This window comes from Citrus clementina, unplaced genomic scaffold, assembly GCF_000493195.1.
Source record: "Citrus clementina cultivar Clemenules unplaced genomic scaffold, Citrus_clementina_v1.0 scaffold_7, whole genome shotgun sequence".
NCBI lineage: Eukaryota > Viridiplantae > Streptophyta > Magnoliopsida > Sapindales > Rutaceae > Citrus > Citrus x clementina.
Genome location: NW_006262075.1, coordinates 9,284,358 through 9,300,274, shown reverse-complemented (window position 1 = coordinate 9,300,274; position 15,917 = coordinate 9,284,358). Strand labels below are relative to the sequence as shown.

Genomic DNA, 15,917 nt, shown 5'->3' with positions numbered 1-15,917 from the left:
TCACATTTAGCCCTTAATAAAAGGGTCTTCTGTTATTTAATTATGCTTCACTAGGTGATAAATTGCACAAAACACAAAAACAATCAATTTTTTTTTTTTTTGGGGCCTAATTTGATGTGAGAATTGTATGTAGTACCCTCATTTTATGTTATGGAATGTTTAATTGGGGGTTATTCCTACCGGAAAGGAAAGGGGGATGTGGCGTTTTGTTAGCACACTTAGGAAGCAGCAAGGATTTCACTGCAATCTTGATTCCCAAACCTTGTCCGGAATCACGAATCTTGCCTTCATTGATAGCTAAATTACTATAACCGTTTTCTTTTGTGACATGTTTGGTAGGATAATTTTCGATGGAAAGTATTATAAATTGTAGTGCTGATATTTTGTTGACAGATTAGATAGGAATATTCTATTGAAATCTCGATTCCTCTTAACTAAACACTTTTGTGAGGAATCATGATTTTTGTCTTTGATTATGATTAATTTAATATAATCATTTTCTTTTAATACATGTTTAGTTGAGACAACCCCAATAAGGAACTCCTCTCTTTTTCTTTTTGTTCTTCCAACTAGACATGAATGTACAACCAGTTACAGTGAAATTGCCTACTAACTCCCACCATTTCATCGCATAGCATAAACCAAAACAAATTATACAAATGAATCAAGATATATAGTTACATTTAGGTTAAAGTTCATTCGTTTTATGGGAATTCTCAAATGAGAGCCCTTGCTCCATTTTGGGAAACTCTGAGCTTTTCATTTTGGTTGAAGCACAAATGGACTTTTCTTGTTCGGGCCTTGAGTTAGGCCTTTATTAATTGTAAGACTTTCTGTTGGGCCTTAGGTTATTCTTTGTGGTCCATACAATATTAGAGAGGATGATGGACTGACATGAACTAGACAGTGTGTGTGAAGTGATAATTATTTATTGGGTTCAGTTACTTGGAGTATCTCCAACATACACCACCAGTCTCCAAAATATTCAGTTAAATTTTTAAAATTAGGGTTGCTCTATTTTGGAGATACTCCAACCCAGCAGGTGCCTTATTTTAATTGGATGGGAGGTGAGAGTGAGAGTTCTGATAAACACTTTCTTCTCACTTCCCTTAACAAAACCATACAAAAGCCAATTGTGTTAGATGAAGAGAATATTACTTACTGCTGAGAGAAAGGAAGTAAAAATTAGTGGGGGTGTTGTCACGTGTACAGGAGACATAGACCAGAGAGAGAGAGAGATCACACGCCACCTCACCTGAGAAAAAGATAATTTTTTGTTCCCAAACAGGGACTTAGTTACAGAACAAAACTTCCCCTGTTGCTCTTTAGATAACAACTTCAAACTTCCGCTTCAACAAACACCAATCTCGTTTCAATGGCTGAATCTCACTAAGAATAAAAAACAATGTTCTGACATACATTTGGTGGGGTGCGCCAGGCCCGTGCAGTAGTGCAACGCATGGGCGACGCGCAGGGCTCACAGTAGCAAGCTACCGCGTTGAGCCCTCCCCTCAAAAAATTAATTTAATATCGTGTGGATCGATGATCCACATATCAGATATTAAACTGATAAGAACAGATACTACACTTGATCTTAGCCAAAAGGCCGAGAAAGGTATGCTTTGTTTCAAGTATCGTCTCTGTTTTTATAGCTCTGCCTGGTATCTCGCTTCTGTTGAGCTATCGATGTGGGATGCACTTGGGGCTATGCGTATCCAATTGAGAGGAGATTATTTGAATTTTCTGCATTTCAATGCACAAGTATGGAAATTAAACAGTTTTGTTAGTTCGAGTTCTAGAAATCGCGAGTGGCGTACTTGTTAACAGGACTGAGTACTGATTTCAAAAATGAAAGTTTCAACAAGAAACAGAGTAGCGTTGGGATCCTGAGTTCTATTGTTCACAACATACTGTCAATGCCATTCAGAAAGATAAAACATATCATCGATATGCGTATGTCTACACAGCAATTTTCATGTATTGACACAAACACAATATCTTCAATAAACAATGATTGCTTTTTGCCAACAAGTGAAGCCTCCTCCCAACCATCCATTATGGTCAAACTCAGACCAGGACACTTACGAAATATCGTTCCTTTTTTTTCCTCATCAGTTTTATATCATTTTTTATAATTTATTTTGTGAAAATAGTCATGTCTTGTTATACATTTATTCTCTATAATTTATTAGCATTTATAAGTGAGAACATTACTTAGCACCCGAGTCTTGAATTTCACTTAGGTTTTTTTAGTCTCAGTTTCAGTTTTCAAGTTTCCCTTTGATTTTAGGCTAAATGAAAGTTAATTGGTCCTCCGTTTTAACCGTGTTGAGGAGTTTATTTACTAGTTTCATTTTGATAATGATTATAATCCTAAATGACGACTGTGATGGTGGTGTTACTGAACGTGACCAAGAAATCGATTTAGAGAACGAGGAAGGCAGAGCACAGGGAAAGTAGAGTTACTGACAACATGATGTAAAACTTAAGATTGAAATGACGGAATTTTTGTTCTGTATGTTATATAGATTGATCAACTAACCCAGTATTGAAAAGTTATGTACATGTAGTATTGTCTCACATGTAAATTGAGTCCGCATATTCAGGAAATTGTTATGCTAAATTTGCAGGTGCCGTACGAGAGAGTTTTAGAAATACTACAGTAACAAAGGAATTTTGAAACTAGGAATTGTAGGGCTTTACCCCGGAGGGAACCCTTCCAGAAATTCTCGAAGGCCAGGGCTGAACCCAGGCCTAGGAGGGGGTTTGGAAATAGTTTTCAACCAGCAATAGACGCGCCTCGGTTAGAACCTCACTAGCTGCGTCATTGCCCCAAGCGCAAAGATACTTCCAAGTCATGATTAGCTCTGTTAATATATTGATTCCGTCACAGTCTACATTGCTACCTCGTCGATGTGGGACTTGGCTTATTATTTAAGGTTAAATTCTACTCCTTCAACTTCTGTGCTCTGTCCAAGCTTGTGTTATGGTGAGTGAAGGGTATAAATTGATGAAAGAAAACCTTGTAACCGCCACCCTTCTTGCTATTTTGATTGTTGTTGACTTGTTGGGATCACGATATTGAGTGTTGAAATTTTGGTCTCTGAATTGTTGTTGATTCTACTGCTGTCCACGATATTAGTTATCAAACTGTCCATTGGATCCAAGAAATTGCTGGCTGTTTTGATGATGCTGAGAGGTGTTTTCGTTAAACTGTTTTACATTTGAATTTACGGAGATTGAAGAAACTGGTGATTGTGTTTCATCACGCTTGACAACTACTTAATAATCTATTAAGTTTCTCATAAAGTTCGTCAAAGAATATAGACGGTTCTCTTGTTCGAACTCCAGCTGTTGGCTATCTCATTGAAAGCTTTCCCAATACTGTTCACAATGCGCACAACCAAGTCGTCATCTGAGATTGGTTCATCAATCGGAGCTCATCTGCTACAGATTTTAGAGTGTTGTGATAATCAGCCACCTCCCTTGTTTCCCCACGTGTTCGCGTCAACCGTTTCTTCAATGAACAAGCCCTACTTTTGCATTTGTGTGAATACAATCGTGCTAACTTGTCCTAAGCTTGTTTTGATGTCGTAGAACTAGCAATGAGGAGGGCTACTCTTTCGGTGGTTGAAGTGAAGATGGTATGGAAAATGAATTGGTTCTGTGTTTTCCTAATAAGATAATCGAGATTTATTGCTGAATGCTTGATGAATCATTGCTAGAGGGACTGGTCATAGCTGGGCAAGTATGAGTTCCATCAATGAATTTTGTTAATTCGTATAATAGGCTAGAGGTAGAAATTGTGCTCTTCAGGTAAAGTAGTTTTCTGAAGTCAGTCGTATAGGCAACTAAGCAGCTGCATTAATGGAGATGCATCCATTTGGTTGGGTTTAGGTTGGAGAGTTGGCCTAAGGTTGGAGCGTTGGAAGTCGCCGAATGTTCTACTGTCATGATGGTTAATTTGGCTTGAACAAGGTTTGGATAAAGAGTGCTGCTATTGAGACTTAGGAACGACAAAAAGAAGACAGAAACGGCAGCACATGCTGTCGTTTTCTATCCTCTCTCTTTAGAAAATGAGCATGCGTGAATTTTAAGTTAGACCCACAATCAATTTAAAAAATTAAATTAAACATAATGCGTGAGCCAATAAAGTATTAACAAGAATTTTTTTTTCTCCCTCACCTCTCTTTTAGCTGGAATAGAAACCACAAACTCACTCACGCACGCACTCTTTACTTCCCTTTTGACAAACCACAGAATCACACCCACAATCAACAATCAGCCACGCACTCTTACTTTCCGTTTGACAAACCACATACGACGGACGAGCCCACAGACAACGGACCACCACCATCACGTGATCGAGGGAGTAGAACTCACGCGGTGGTGCGTTGGAGCCGTGGTTCTTTCGAGCTAAAAGGTCGGCGTTCCTGTTGGTTTTCATCGGCGAAGATGGTAGGGAAACAGCGGTCGGCTTCCAAGCTTCAGATCAATACCTTGATTGGCCGGTGGAGTTGCCGGGATCGTGAAATCCAACCGAGTCACGTTCGTGGGTCGGGTCGGATTTGCGGTTTTTGAGCTAAATTGACGGCGTTCTTGTTGGTTTTCGGCGGCAAGGATGGCAGGGAAACAAGGGCCGGCTTCCAAGCTTCAGATCAATACCTTGATTGGCCAGTAGAATGGCCGGGATCGTGAAATCCAACCGGGTCACGTTCGCGGGTTGGGTTCGTGGGTCAAACTGGGTCAACCTCTCTCCCTTCTCATCTCCTCATCCACTCACAAAGCGCCACACCACGGCTCCCCTTAGCCAGGTTGTTGTTGCTGGAAGTGTTACTGGAATTTTTTTTGCTGAAAGTGTTACTGGTGCTGGAATTGATGCTGGAGTTGTTGTTGCTGTAATTTTTTTTTTTTTTTTTGTGTTTGTGTGTTTTTGTTTGTCTCTGTTTCTATTCCTGTCTCAACTACAAGCTTCTATAATAAGTGTTTGGCCTCAGCACAAAATCAATGCTTGTAATAGAGATAATCAATAAAAGTCAGTTCAGTTTTTCAATTTTGTCAGTTTGGCCTGGGTACAAAATTTTTTATGTTCTGATTTATTTTCGAAACAGAGCAGAGCTCACAACGTGCTGCCTAGCTGAAATGAATTGAAGCAATGCAGAGCGACATCGTTTGATGAAAAGGGAATGCTCACACGGTGCTAAGCTGAAATTAAGAGGAAAAAGGATTAAAATTAGTTTCCTATCCTCTCTATCTCTCTGGGGAGATTTGCTAGATAAAGTATAAGAAAAAAGATAAAATGAAGAAATTTGAGCTGCTTTTCCATTTTCTTATTCTTTATTTTATTATTTATTATGGTCCCATGCATTTTCGAATTGGCGTAAGGCAACGCGTGAAACCACGCTAGTTTTTGTCGTCATTTAGTCTTCCTTTAGTTTGTTTACCATTTTCCTTGGATAAATACTCTATAGAGGGGAAGCTCTGATACCATGAAAGATGACGTGGAAAACTGTATGTATCCGTCTTGCATGTTTATAAATATATACACTATATATATGTGATAAGCTAAAGAATTAGATTAGCCACATCTGATCATCATACATATTAACGCTTAGCTAATATAAAATATTAATACACAAAGAGTTGTAGACCACGTTGACAAGTGCTTATCTTTAAGAGTCAACATGTATAGTTCCCGTATCATTATCATACAAGAATCTCATAAAAAAATTTCCTGAAGAGCTGGATCCGTGGGGTTTCCAAATTTATAACTAAATATAAGCTCCCATCGTTGTTAGGACTTGGCAAAATAAATCCAACCCCATCTGAAACGGCAATCGGCCTGAAAAACATTGGCCTCCCCCACCCAAAATTTGCATCATAAATACACATATGACACAAATTGGATACATTGAGATTAGGACACTTAAAAGTATGTGATCCTCGTCTTAGAACCATTACATCAGGGAGTTGTTTGAAGTAAGCAAGAGCTGATTTCAAATACTCGTCATCCATTCGCATTAATGCTTTATGAATCCTTTCGCAAGTAGAATTCAATGGTTCTGATATGATATCACCTGATAAAGCGAGTGATGTACCAGGAAAAATCACATTGCCAAAATATCCGGATGGAAGCGGCGGATTCAATCTAGACCGTCCATTTATGGGAAAATATAACTTACTGACCTGATCATTAGACAATCCACGTGCTTTGCACAGGCACCGCCATATATGTGCAGCTAGAATCTCAAATCTGGTAAAGTTGATAGTATTCGTGGGTCGATAATTTTCTTTTGATTTTGCTTTAAGGGTGTTGATTTGATCAACTGAAATATTAAGAATAGCAGTGGAAATGGGCCTAGGATTTTGATCAATAGGGGCATTATTTATGGAAGGAGGTGGGTCATGTTCTATGTGATGGAATTTAGCACAAGTTGGGACTCCAATTTCTAGTACTGTCCGATCAATGAATGGAAAGTTGCTAATCGAAATGCCGTGTGTCATTTCAGCCCAAGCATTGATGAAATGGAATACTGAAGTTGCATCTGCCAAAGTATGATACACCCCTATTCCAAGACTAGCTCCTCCACATTTAAAATGAGTTACCTAATAAACGAATACATGCATATAGTAAAATAAACCATCACATTAAATGGACAAAAAAATAAAAGCAGTTTTCAATGTATTGAAAATGAATAGATTATGATTTCTTTTTACCTGTGTCACCAACAATGGACAAGAAGATATATCTTTTGTAGAATCAACATTGGGAACAAGTTTGAGAAGGATCGTGTTTGATTCAAAGTCACCAAGATCATCAATAACACAAGTTGTTTCGGCCTCCATGAACAGAACTCCCTCTCCATTACAATTTATGTCAATAAATTTGCCATTCTCAGCCCTTCCCAACCTTCCAGCCATGGGGTAGTAGGGCACAAGAACTTTACTCAAAGCCTCCTTCAACAATCCAGCTTCAAAAAAATCGGAAGAATTATTTGGCCGCCGATAGAAATACACACCGGGGACGTGAATTGATGGCACCAACAGGTCCAATTCAGAATTTTTGAGACAGTGTTTCGGCGTTTCATGAGCAGGCCGTATAATTGTTGACTCCTTCACGTGAATTTCCATTGTGTTAACGTGTCACTTCACCCGCCTGCAATGGGCACAAAAATAATATTATGGGACAAAATTTATAATAATGGACAAAAACATTTCTAAAGCAAAGCTGTAGGTTGAAGAGAGTTCAAAATACCTTGAAAGAGAACTTGAAGTTTCGATATCTGCAGCGAAGTCGGGGGCCAATTAAGAGGGTTTGAGCACGGGATTGAAGCTCAGGATGGTCTGAGGAGAGAGCTTTAAAGAAGATTAAAAGAAGATAAGGTTTGTGACGTTGAGTGAGATTTGTAAGATATACACAAATGAGATTGCAGGATTCAATCTAAACCGTCCATCATTTGCTATACATAACTTGGTTACTTGATCATTTGAGAAATCACGTGCCTTGCACTGGCAACGCCATATAAGATCTCTTCAGTGGCTTTGGTCTCTCAGTTGACTCTACAACATGTTCGTTAATATTTTGATGTGAACCTGTTCAGAAATATAATACATCTGATTAATATTTGAATAAACGAAACAAAAGGAAAACATTAGGATCATTAATGTTCAAGGCATTGCAGAAACCATGTGTAACGCGAACTAACTCTGTTGAATTACATCCTTGAATTCAGTGCATTGGGTTGAAAAATCTTAGAATGCTGTACCGAAATCTGAATCACATGGTAATGCATTTCACTATCCATGCATCATCCTGTTGCGTAACTTTTGTGGACGAATCATCATTATCATCATAAGTGAAGTAGTCCTTTGATAATTGATTACTAACGCTAATTTTTATCGTAGAAAAATCAACGGACAGGTGTCATACGAGCGGATGCATCCAGTTAAGCTGGAAAAGTAGTAATTTGGAAGCTATTGATAAACACAAAAAGCATATCTTAAGAGATATCTCAAATTTCCACCCAGGCTTTGATACATTACCAGCAATGGAACCCAAGCTGATGAAGAAATTGCAGCAGAAATAATCTTTATTCATATACACTCTTGCAAGGAGGTCAAAAAATAGTGTTTGGACAAAAGAAAACTGAAATGATTTATGATGGAGCAAAATATGGATAATGTTCGGTAGCTTGGACTTTCTATCCCAATTCCTGGTGCTGATTCACCACATTTGAGCTTCTCAGTTACAGACAACCGAGTGGTAGTTCAAAACACCTTATTCTATTAGGTACAATGATTTGTCCTGCATCAACTCTCCATTATATCAAATCAATAAATGTGAATAGTTAATTAATGTTTACACATTTGAAAATGTTTTTGGAATTTCCAAACATGACCTTGAATTGTGAGTTGCATTAGGCTCGGGATTACTACTAGTCTTGCCTGATAATTGTTAAGAACCAATAATCACATTAACATTTAATAAAAGAAAAAAAATTTAGTCTGATGAACAGAAACTTAAAATTGTAAGTTGCAACTGCTAAGTAAATGTTGGCTTGAAAGTAAAAGTCGACTGATATAAAATTTTGATAAAGAATTAAAGATTCAGTAGAAGTACGCTAGGCCTACGAGGGGGTTTGGAGATAGTTTTCAACCAGCAATAGACGCGCCTCGGTTAGAATCTCACTAGCTGCGTCATTGCCTCAAGCGCAAAGATACTTTGCCATACTGATCAACTCTCTTTGATATTTTGCTTCCATTAGGGTCTGCACTGCTAACTCGTCGATGTAGGACTTAGCTACTATAGAAGCTTACTTTTTAGGTTGCAAGTGAAGTAAAAGGTCGAAGTTTGTCTCTATGGCGAGTGGAGGAAAATAATTGATGCTTCTTCCATGCTAAGGTTTGCATGTCTTATCTCTTCTTCCCCTTGTATTTTAGTTTCTCAACCCACTAGCACATATACAGACATTACATTGTTTAGACAAATCAACACTGATTCTACAGAAGTAAGGGCATCATTATAAAGCGAATTAGTTCTTTAAGAATAAAGTTACATATGGAAAAGGTCTGTCCTAGTGAAAACGTCACTTTTCTGTAGTTAAATGGCGTCATTTTCCATAATTGTTAGTTTAAATGGGGGCTCCTGTTACTTGTGCCAATGCAGCAGCAGCAAATCCTGGCATTGACAAATACACTTTCGTGGATCAGAATTCTTGCATCAGAGAAATTGAGGAAGGTGCATATGTAGAGAAGTTCTGCATATTCCTCTGCTTGTAGTAGTAAACAGGAGTCTGAAAGTAACACAATCTTGATTGACTTCGAGACCAAACTCCATAATTACAGAATGATCGCACTAACAATGCGACGGAAACTAAATTAATAATCAGTAAACTTGCAGCAACGATCAATCAATTAGTAAACTCTTCGAAAAGGAATCTGGAAGGTACTTCTACCAATCTAATACAACCCTTAAGCACTGGCTAACATGTCGGCATAAAAAAAATTCAAGATTAAACATTCAAAGCACTCGCATCACAGTTTGTTTACTCTCAAGGTTATGACGTAGAATTGGTGGGGTGCGCCAGGCCCGTGCAGTAGTGCAACGCATGGGCGACGCTCAGGGATCACAGTAGCAAGCTACTGCATTGAACCCTTCCCTCAAAAAATTAATTTAATATAGTGTGGATCGATGATCCACATATCAGATATTAAACTGATAAGAACAGATACTACACTTGGATCTTATTAGTTTTGATAATTTACCGTGAAAAAAAGAAATTAGGACTTTTAAAATTCAAAGTTGAGGATGCTACTTTAGGATGATAAAGATTGTTGTTTTGCTCTTGATAACTTCGTTTACCATAAGAACATGTGAGAGCAGAGTAATAACATTAACAAAAATAATTTCTCTCAAAAGATCAGGCACAATGAATTTCACCACACACATGGCAAGTGAATAAGTGACCTGTATATTTAAGTATAGTTGATCATGTTTTATGAAACAAAAACTAAATCATAAACACTCTTAACACCGTTGATTATTAGTAAACATCAAAACTAATCTTATGATAAATATTAAAGATAATGCGGCTTCATAAGAGAGCATGCAAGATTTATAAAGATTATTTTAAGGCATTAGTTGAGGAAATATTAAGGTTTGTTTGAATTTTGTTGAGAGAATATGGTAATTTTGGTGAAGTATTGGATAATTTTGTAGGACATATGCTTTTGATGAAGATGCAAGGGGTATTTTAGATTAAAGCCCACCAAAATGCCATGGGCATTAAATCCTGTGCAGTTGTTATATTGGCATAAAGCATAAATGATTTTGTCATATAAATATAAAATACCCCAGAACAGAATTCTCCACAGGGTTGAGGCTAGGCTCGACAAATGTGACAAACCTGTGGTGTGTTTTTTGATTTTGCTAAATCATTTTGTATTAAAAAAAGTACAAAAAAAAATTAGCCTCGCATACAAATATGATAAACTATTCAAGAAAACATTGGACTAAATTTTGCTAGGGGCTGCACTCAAAAGAATACAACACCTACAAAAATTAAAGTATGCCGCTGAAAGTGGCAAGCACACGGTATTCTTTAGTAAAAGGCGAAAGAATAGTTCGCCCTGTGCTTACCACACGGCTCCATAATAACACTTGGCGAAAATTATCTATATTATATACATCTCTTCTGGTAACTGGCTTGATAACTTAGCCATGTGGGACTATATACATAACTATATCTTTTCGCTTGTTGGCTCTTCGATTAAGCAGATGACATGACACTGCACAATGTTCTATATGGATTCATAAACTACAATCTATGAAATGCATTTATAATAATAAATTACCTTCTTATTTTTTTGGGCAGATTTTATTCAGTTGTAATATATTTTTCAACATATTAAATTTAAAATAATAATAAATATACCGGTACACTGAAAGATCAAAACCATTGAAGAAATCTATATCAAGAATCAGGATTCCACCTCTTATCTCTTGCTGGAAGAATCATAAACAATTTCTCAACACCATACTATATGATATGTGATTGTTGCAAAGCATGATTAACTTTCAGTCACTTCCTTTGATTAAACTTTAATTCTGTTGGTTTTAAACAAAGAAAAGATAACACAGAGAAATTGGGGTTGTTAATTGCACTTCATTCATTGCTGCAGTATTAGAATTTATACAAGAAAAGAAACAAACAAAGCCAAAAAATCCGCCTACATATCTTTAACATATATCTGATATCATAAAATTCGAAAACAAATTTTTCCTACAATCTTGCAGGATTTTATTGACAGCATAATCAAATCTTGCTGTTTTTATTTTTGCTCAAATCCTGTAGCAAACATAGCATTGTCATCACTCCTCCTTGCTATTTTTGCTGCAGCACCAATTCTTTTCTTCAACAACTCAAATCTTGACTTTGACAGTCCCTTTGTCAAAATGTCAGCTAGCTGATCTTCAGTCTTGCAATACACGAGCCTTACTTCATCATTCATCTGGACTTCTCTAACAAAATAATACTTAATTTTGAAATGCTTTGTCTTCCCATGGAACACTGGATTGTTAGAAATTGCTACGGCAGCTTGATTATCAACAAAGATTTCAGTTGCATAATCCTGAATCATTTTCAAATCTGTCATAAGCTTCCTTAGCCATAAGGCTTGATTGACTGCAGCAACAGCTGCAACATACTCAGCCTTAGCAGTAGACTGAGCTACGATTTCCTGCTTCTTTGAACTCCAACAAAAACAACCTGAACCGAGACTAAACAAGTAGCTTGACGTGCTCCTCATATTATCACAGGATCCTGCCCAATCACTATCAGCAAAACCATGCAAAATCAACTTGTCTTTCTTCTCAAATTTTATTCCATGATCCAAAGTTCCCTTGATATACTTGAGCACATTTTTAGCAGCCTTGTAGTGCAATTCACTTGCACAATGCATATATCTGGATAGCAAACTCACAACAAACATTATATCAGGTCTTGTGGCTGTCAAATACATCAAGCAACCTATAATACTCCTATATAATGCTTCGTCAATCTTTTCAGCACCATCATCTTTATTAAATTTCTCATTTTGAGCTAAAGGAGTACATACTGACTTGCAATCCTCCATGTTGAATTTCTTTAGCACTTCTTTACATATTTTTGCTGTCCAATGAAGATCCCTTGCTGTGACTTTTGAATCTCCAGACCTAAAAAGAAAGTCATCTCTCCTAAATCAGTCATTTCAAATGCTTGCATCATTTGAACCTTAAATTGCTTTACTAATTCTTCATTGCTTCCTGTGACAAGCAAATCATCAACATAAAGTGAAACAACAATCAATTCATGATTAATTACTTGAATATACAAAGTTGATTCACTCATGCTCTTGTTGAAGCCTATGTTCAGCAAATGATCATCAATCCTGCTGTACTAAGCTCTTGGAGCCTGCTTTAAGCCATATAATGCATTTTTTAACAAATATACTTTCTTCGGATCTACAACAAAACCCTCAGGCTGCTCAACAAAGATTTCTTCATCTAAATAGCCATTTAAAAAGGCTGATTAACATCAAGCTGGTAGATTTTCCATTGCTTTTGTGCTGCAAGTGCTAGAAGCAATCTAATGGTGTCCAGCCGTGCTACAAGTGCAAACGTTTCAGAAAAGTCAACACCAAATAGTTGAGCATACCCTTTTACAACCAGCCTTGCTTTGAATTTGTTTACAGAACCATCAGCATTGAGTTTGGTTTTATAAACCCATTTCACACCAATAGTTTTCTTGTGTAGTGGTCTATCCACCAACTCCCAAGTTTGATTCTTGTGAATCATCTTGATCCCATCTTCTATTGCTTCAAGTCACTTTGGATCTTTAGTAGCCTCATCATAACTTGCAGGTTCAAGCACAGCTATATTGCACTTTTGATAAATTTCTGTAAGTGGTCTAGTACCTCTTATTGGTTCATCATCAATTATATCATCATCTTGCAATTCTGGTGCTTTTTCTTCTGCATAAACTTGCTTTGGTTCAGCTGTTGCCCAATTCCATCCTCCGATTTCATCAAATTTAACATCTCTACTCACTATGATTCTTCCCGTCAAAGGTTAATAAACTATATAACCTTTGGTGAGAGTGCTATATCCTACAAAAACACCACATTTTGCCTTTTGATCCAACTTCTCTCTTTTTACATCTGGAACATGAGTAAAACACAAGCAACAAAAAATTCTCAAGTTATGAATAGAGGGTTTAAAACCAAACCACACTTCAAAAGGTGTTTTTCCCTTTAAAGCCTTTGTTGGTAACCTGTTTTGCAGAAATACAACAGTATTAACAGCCTCAGCCTAAAACATTTTTGGCATTTCCTTCTCAAACAACAAACATCTAGCCATCTCCATGATTGTCCTGTTTTTCCTCTCACTGACTCTATTTTGTTGAGGTGTATAGGTTGCTGTAAGCTGATGTTCAATCCCTGCAGCTTCGCAAAACTTAGCAAATTTATCAGCTGTATATTCAGTCCCATTATCAGATTTAATCACCTTGATTTTACAGCCACTTTGATTTTCAATCCATATTTTAAACTTCCAAAACACACTAGCAACTTCAGATTTGTGTTTGAGAAAGTAAACCCAACACATTCTACTAAAATCATCAATAAAAACCATGAAGTACTTATTACCATTTAAGGATGCAGTCCTCATAGGTCCACAAACATCTGTGTGGATCAACTGAAACTTCTCAACTGCTCTCCATGCCTTATTAACAGGGAATGGCAATCTAGCTTGTTTTCCCAGCTGACAGACTCCACACACTGATGCTCCTCCTCTATTGAAAGTCATTCCTTGCACAAGATCATTTTTCTGCATGTAATCTAATGCAGAATAATGAAAATGCCCCATCCACTTGTGCCATAACTCAGCATGGTTCAAAGTACATTGATATGCACTAGATTTATCCTTGTTCCAACTTAAGTTGAAGCTTTTGCTGTTCATTTTCACAGAGAACAACACTACACCATTTGGGTCAGTAATGACACACATGTTATTCTTAAATACAACAGAATAACCTTTCTCAAGCAATTGTCCCAGACTCAGCAGATTTCGATCAATTTTAGGAACAAGTAATACATCAGAAATTAATTTGATACCTGCTGAGCTTTTTATTGCAACTGTCCCTTTACCTTTCACTTCAATATACTGCCCATTGCCAACTTTAACTCTTGACACTTTTGACACTTTTGACTTGTTTACTTCTTTGAAAAGAGATTCATCGAAAGACATGTGATTTGTGCATCCGCTGTCTATGAGCCAATTATCACTCGAACTGTTACTTGAAAAACAAGATACAACAAAAGTTGATCATCCTGTTGTTGTTCTGCTGCTTGAGCTTGGTGTCCTTCTTGTTGTTTGTTTTTACACACCCTCTCCATATGCCCCATTTGCTTGCATGCCCTGCATTGAATGTCTGGCCTAAACCAACATTTCTTTTGCGGATGAGAGGTTTTCTTACAGTGAGGACACGGGGAGTGCTTGCCCTTGTTGCCTTCATTGATGCTACTTTCCCCCTTCTTGTAAATCTTCTTACTCCACTGTTTCTTTTCTTTGCTGCCTCCCTAAGCTTGATCAGCCTCTTTCACTTGAAATGCTCCTTCAACCATCTTCTCCTTTTTGTAAGCTCTCCTTTGTTCTTGAGCTTGCAGTGCATTGACAAGCTCTGCCAATGTTATTGTTGACATATCTCTGGACTCTTCAAGTGAAGAGATTTTAGATTCAAATCTCTCAGGCAAGGTCACCAAAATCTTCTCTACAATCCTTCTATCAGAAAACTCTTCCACAAGCATTCTAAATTTATTGGCAATCATCATCAACTTGTCTTTATAGTCATTAACTGTTTCTGTCTCCTTTATTTTCTGCATTTCAAATTCCCTTCTCAGGTTCAGGACCTGCATTTGTTTTGTCCTGACATTCCCCTGATATTCTTGCTTCAAAAAATCCCATGCCTGTTTTGCTGTTTCACAGGTCATGATCTTTGTAAAAATTGTCTCTGAAACTGCAGAGTGAATGCATGTCTTGGCCTTATATCTCCTTTTTCTTTCATCCCTGTTATTCCTCATATGAGCTAATGGTGGATCCTCTGGATTTGCTTCCACCAAGTCCCACAGGTCACATGCTTCCAGGTAAGATTCCATTTTCACAACCCATATTTGATAATTTTCACATGTGAAAACTAGAGGAGCAGATAAGAAACCATTTCCTGCCATATTGAAGTGTAGGAAGCCTCTCTAATCACGTTACAGGTCCCTTAAGAATAAGGGCTCTGATACCACTTTATTGGTTTTAAACAAAGAAAAGATAACATAGAGAAATTGAGGCTGTTAATTGCATTTCATTCATTGCTGCAGTATTAGAATTTATACAAGAAAAGAAACAAACAAAGCCAAAAAATCTGCCTACATATCTTTAACATATATATGATATCATAAAATTCGAAAACAAATTTTTCCTACAATCTTGCAGGATTTTATTGACAGCATAATCAAATCTTGCTGTTTTTATTTTTGCTCAAATCCTACAGCAAACATAGCATTGTCATCAAATTCATACTAATTAGACAATCTTTCACTTTGCGTTAGAATCAAAGACATTAGATGTCTTAATAACAAGCTTATGATCGAATGTGGCCCCTTAAGGAAATTGGCTCACGTGTTGGGCAATTGAGTCGGCACGTCAATGACAAGAAATTTTAAAACTTAAGAATTGTAGGGCTTTACCCCGGAGGGAGCCCTTCCAGAAATTCTCGAAGGCCAGGGCTGAACCCAGGCCTAGGAGGGGGTTTGGAAATAGTTTTCAACCAGCAATAGACGCGCCTCGGTTAGAACCTCACTAGCTGCGTCATTGCCCCAAGCGCAAAGAT

At 37.4% G+C, this 15,917-nt stretch overlaps 2 protein-coding genes and 6 non-coding genes across 8 annotated transcripts; 1 reads left to right on the top strand and 7 right to left on the bottom strand.

Moving 5' to 3' along the window:
* Positions 1–1,424: 1,424 nt before the first annotated feature.
* Positions 1,425–1,619, bottom strand: LOC112097111. Its single transcript, XR_002904768.1, has one exon. It is a non-coding gene; the product is annotated as a U2 spliceosomal RNA (small nuclear RNA).
* A 1,076-nt stretch (positions 1,620–2,695) lies between these two features.
* Positions 2,696–2,846, bottom strand: LOC112097086. Its single transcript, XR_002904743.1, has one exon. It is a non-coding gene; the product is annotated as a U4 spliceosomal RNA (small nuclear RNA).
* A 2,839-nt stretch (positions 2,847–5,685) lies between these two features.
* LOC18036038 (shikimate O-hydroxycinnamoyltransferase) lies at positions 5,686–7,358 on the bottom strand. Its single transcript, XM_006426973.2, has 3 exons — positions 7,256–7,358; positions 6,718–7,156; positions 5,686–6,606 (listed from the first exon to the last, which is right to left on the bottom strand). Exons 2-3 carry the CDS (start codon positions 7,129–7,131, stop codon positions 5,707–5,709), a joined length of 1,314 nt encoding a protein of 437 aa, XP_006427036.2. The 5' UTR covers positions 7,132–7,156; positions 7,256–7,358; the 3' UTR covers positions 5,686–5,706.
* A 1,228-nt stretch (positions 7,359–8,586) lies between these two features.
* LOC112097087 lies at positions 8,587–8,719 on the bottom strand. Its single transcript, XR_002904744.1, has one exon. It is a non-coding gene; the product is annotated as a U4 spliceosomal RNA (small nuclear RNA).
* Positions 8,720–9,573: 854 nt separating this feature from the next.
* Positions 9,574–9,776, bottom strand: LOC112097080. The gene has a single exon (XR_002904738.1). It is a non-coding gene; the product is annotated as a U2 spliceosomal RNA (small nuclear RNA).
* Positions 9,777–10,530: 754 nt separating this feature from the next.
* LOC112097092 lies at positions 10,531–10,648 on the bottom strand. The gene has a single exon (XR_002904749.1). It is a non-coding gene; the product is annotated as a U5 spliceosomal RNA (small nuclear RNA).
* Positions 10,649–15,678: 5,030 nt separating this feature from the next.
* Positions 15,679–15,899, top strand: LOC112096884. The gene is made up of 2 exons (XM_024181084.1): positions 15,679–15,713; positions 15,759–15,899. The coding sequence occupies exons 1-2, from the start codon at positions 15,679–15,681 to the stop codon at positions 15,862–15,864; spliced, it is 141 nt and encodes a 46-aa protein (XP_024036852.1). The 3' UTR covers positions 15,865–15,899.
* Positions 15,767–15,917, bottom strand: LOC112097084. The gene has a single exon (XR_002904741.1). It is a non-coding gene; the product is annotated as a U4 spliceosomal RNA (small nuclear RNA).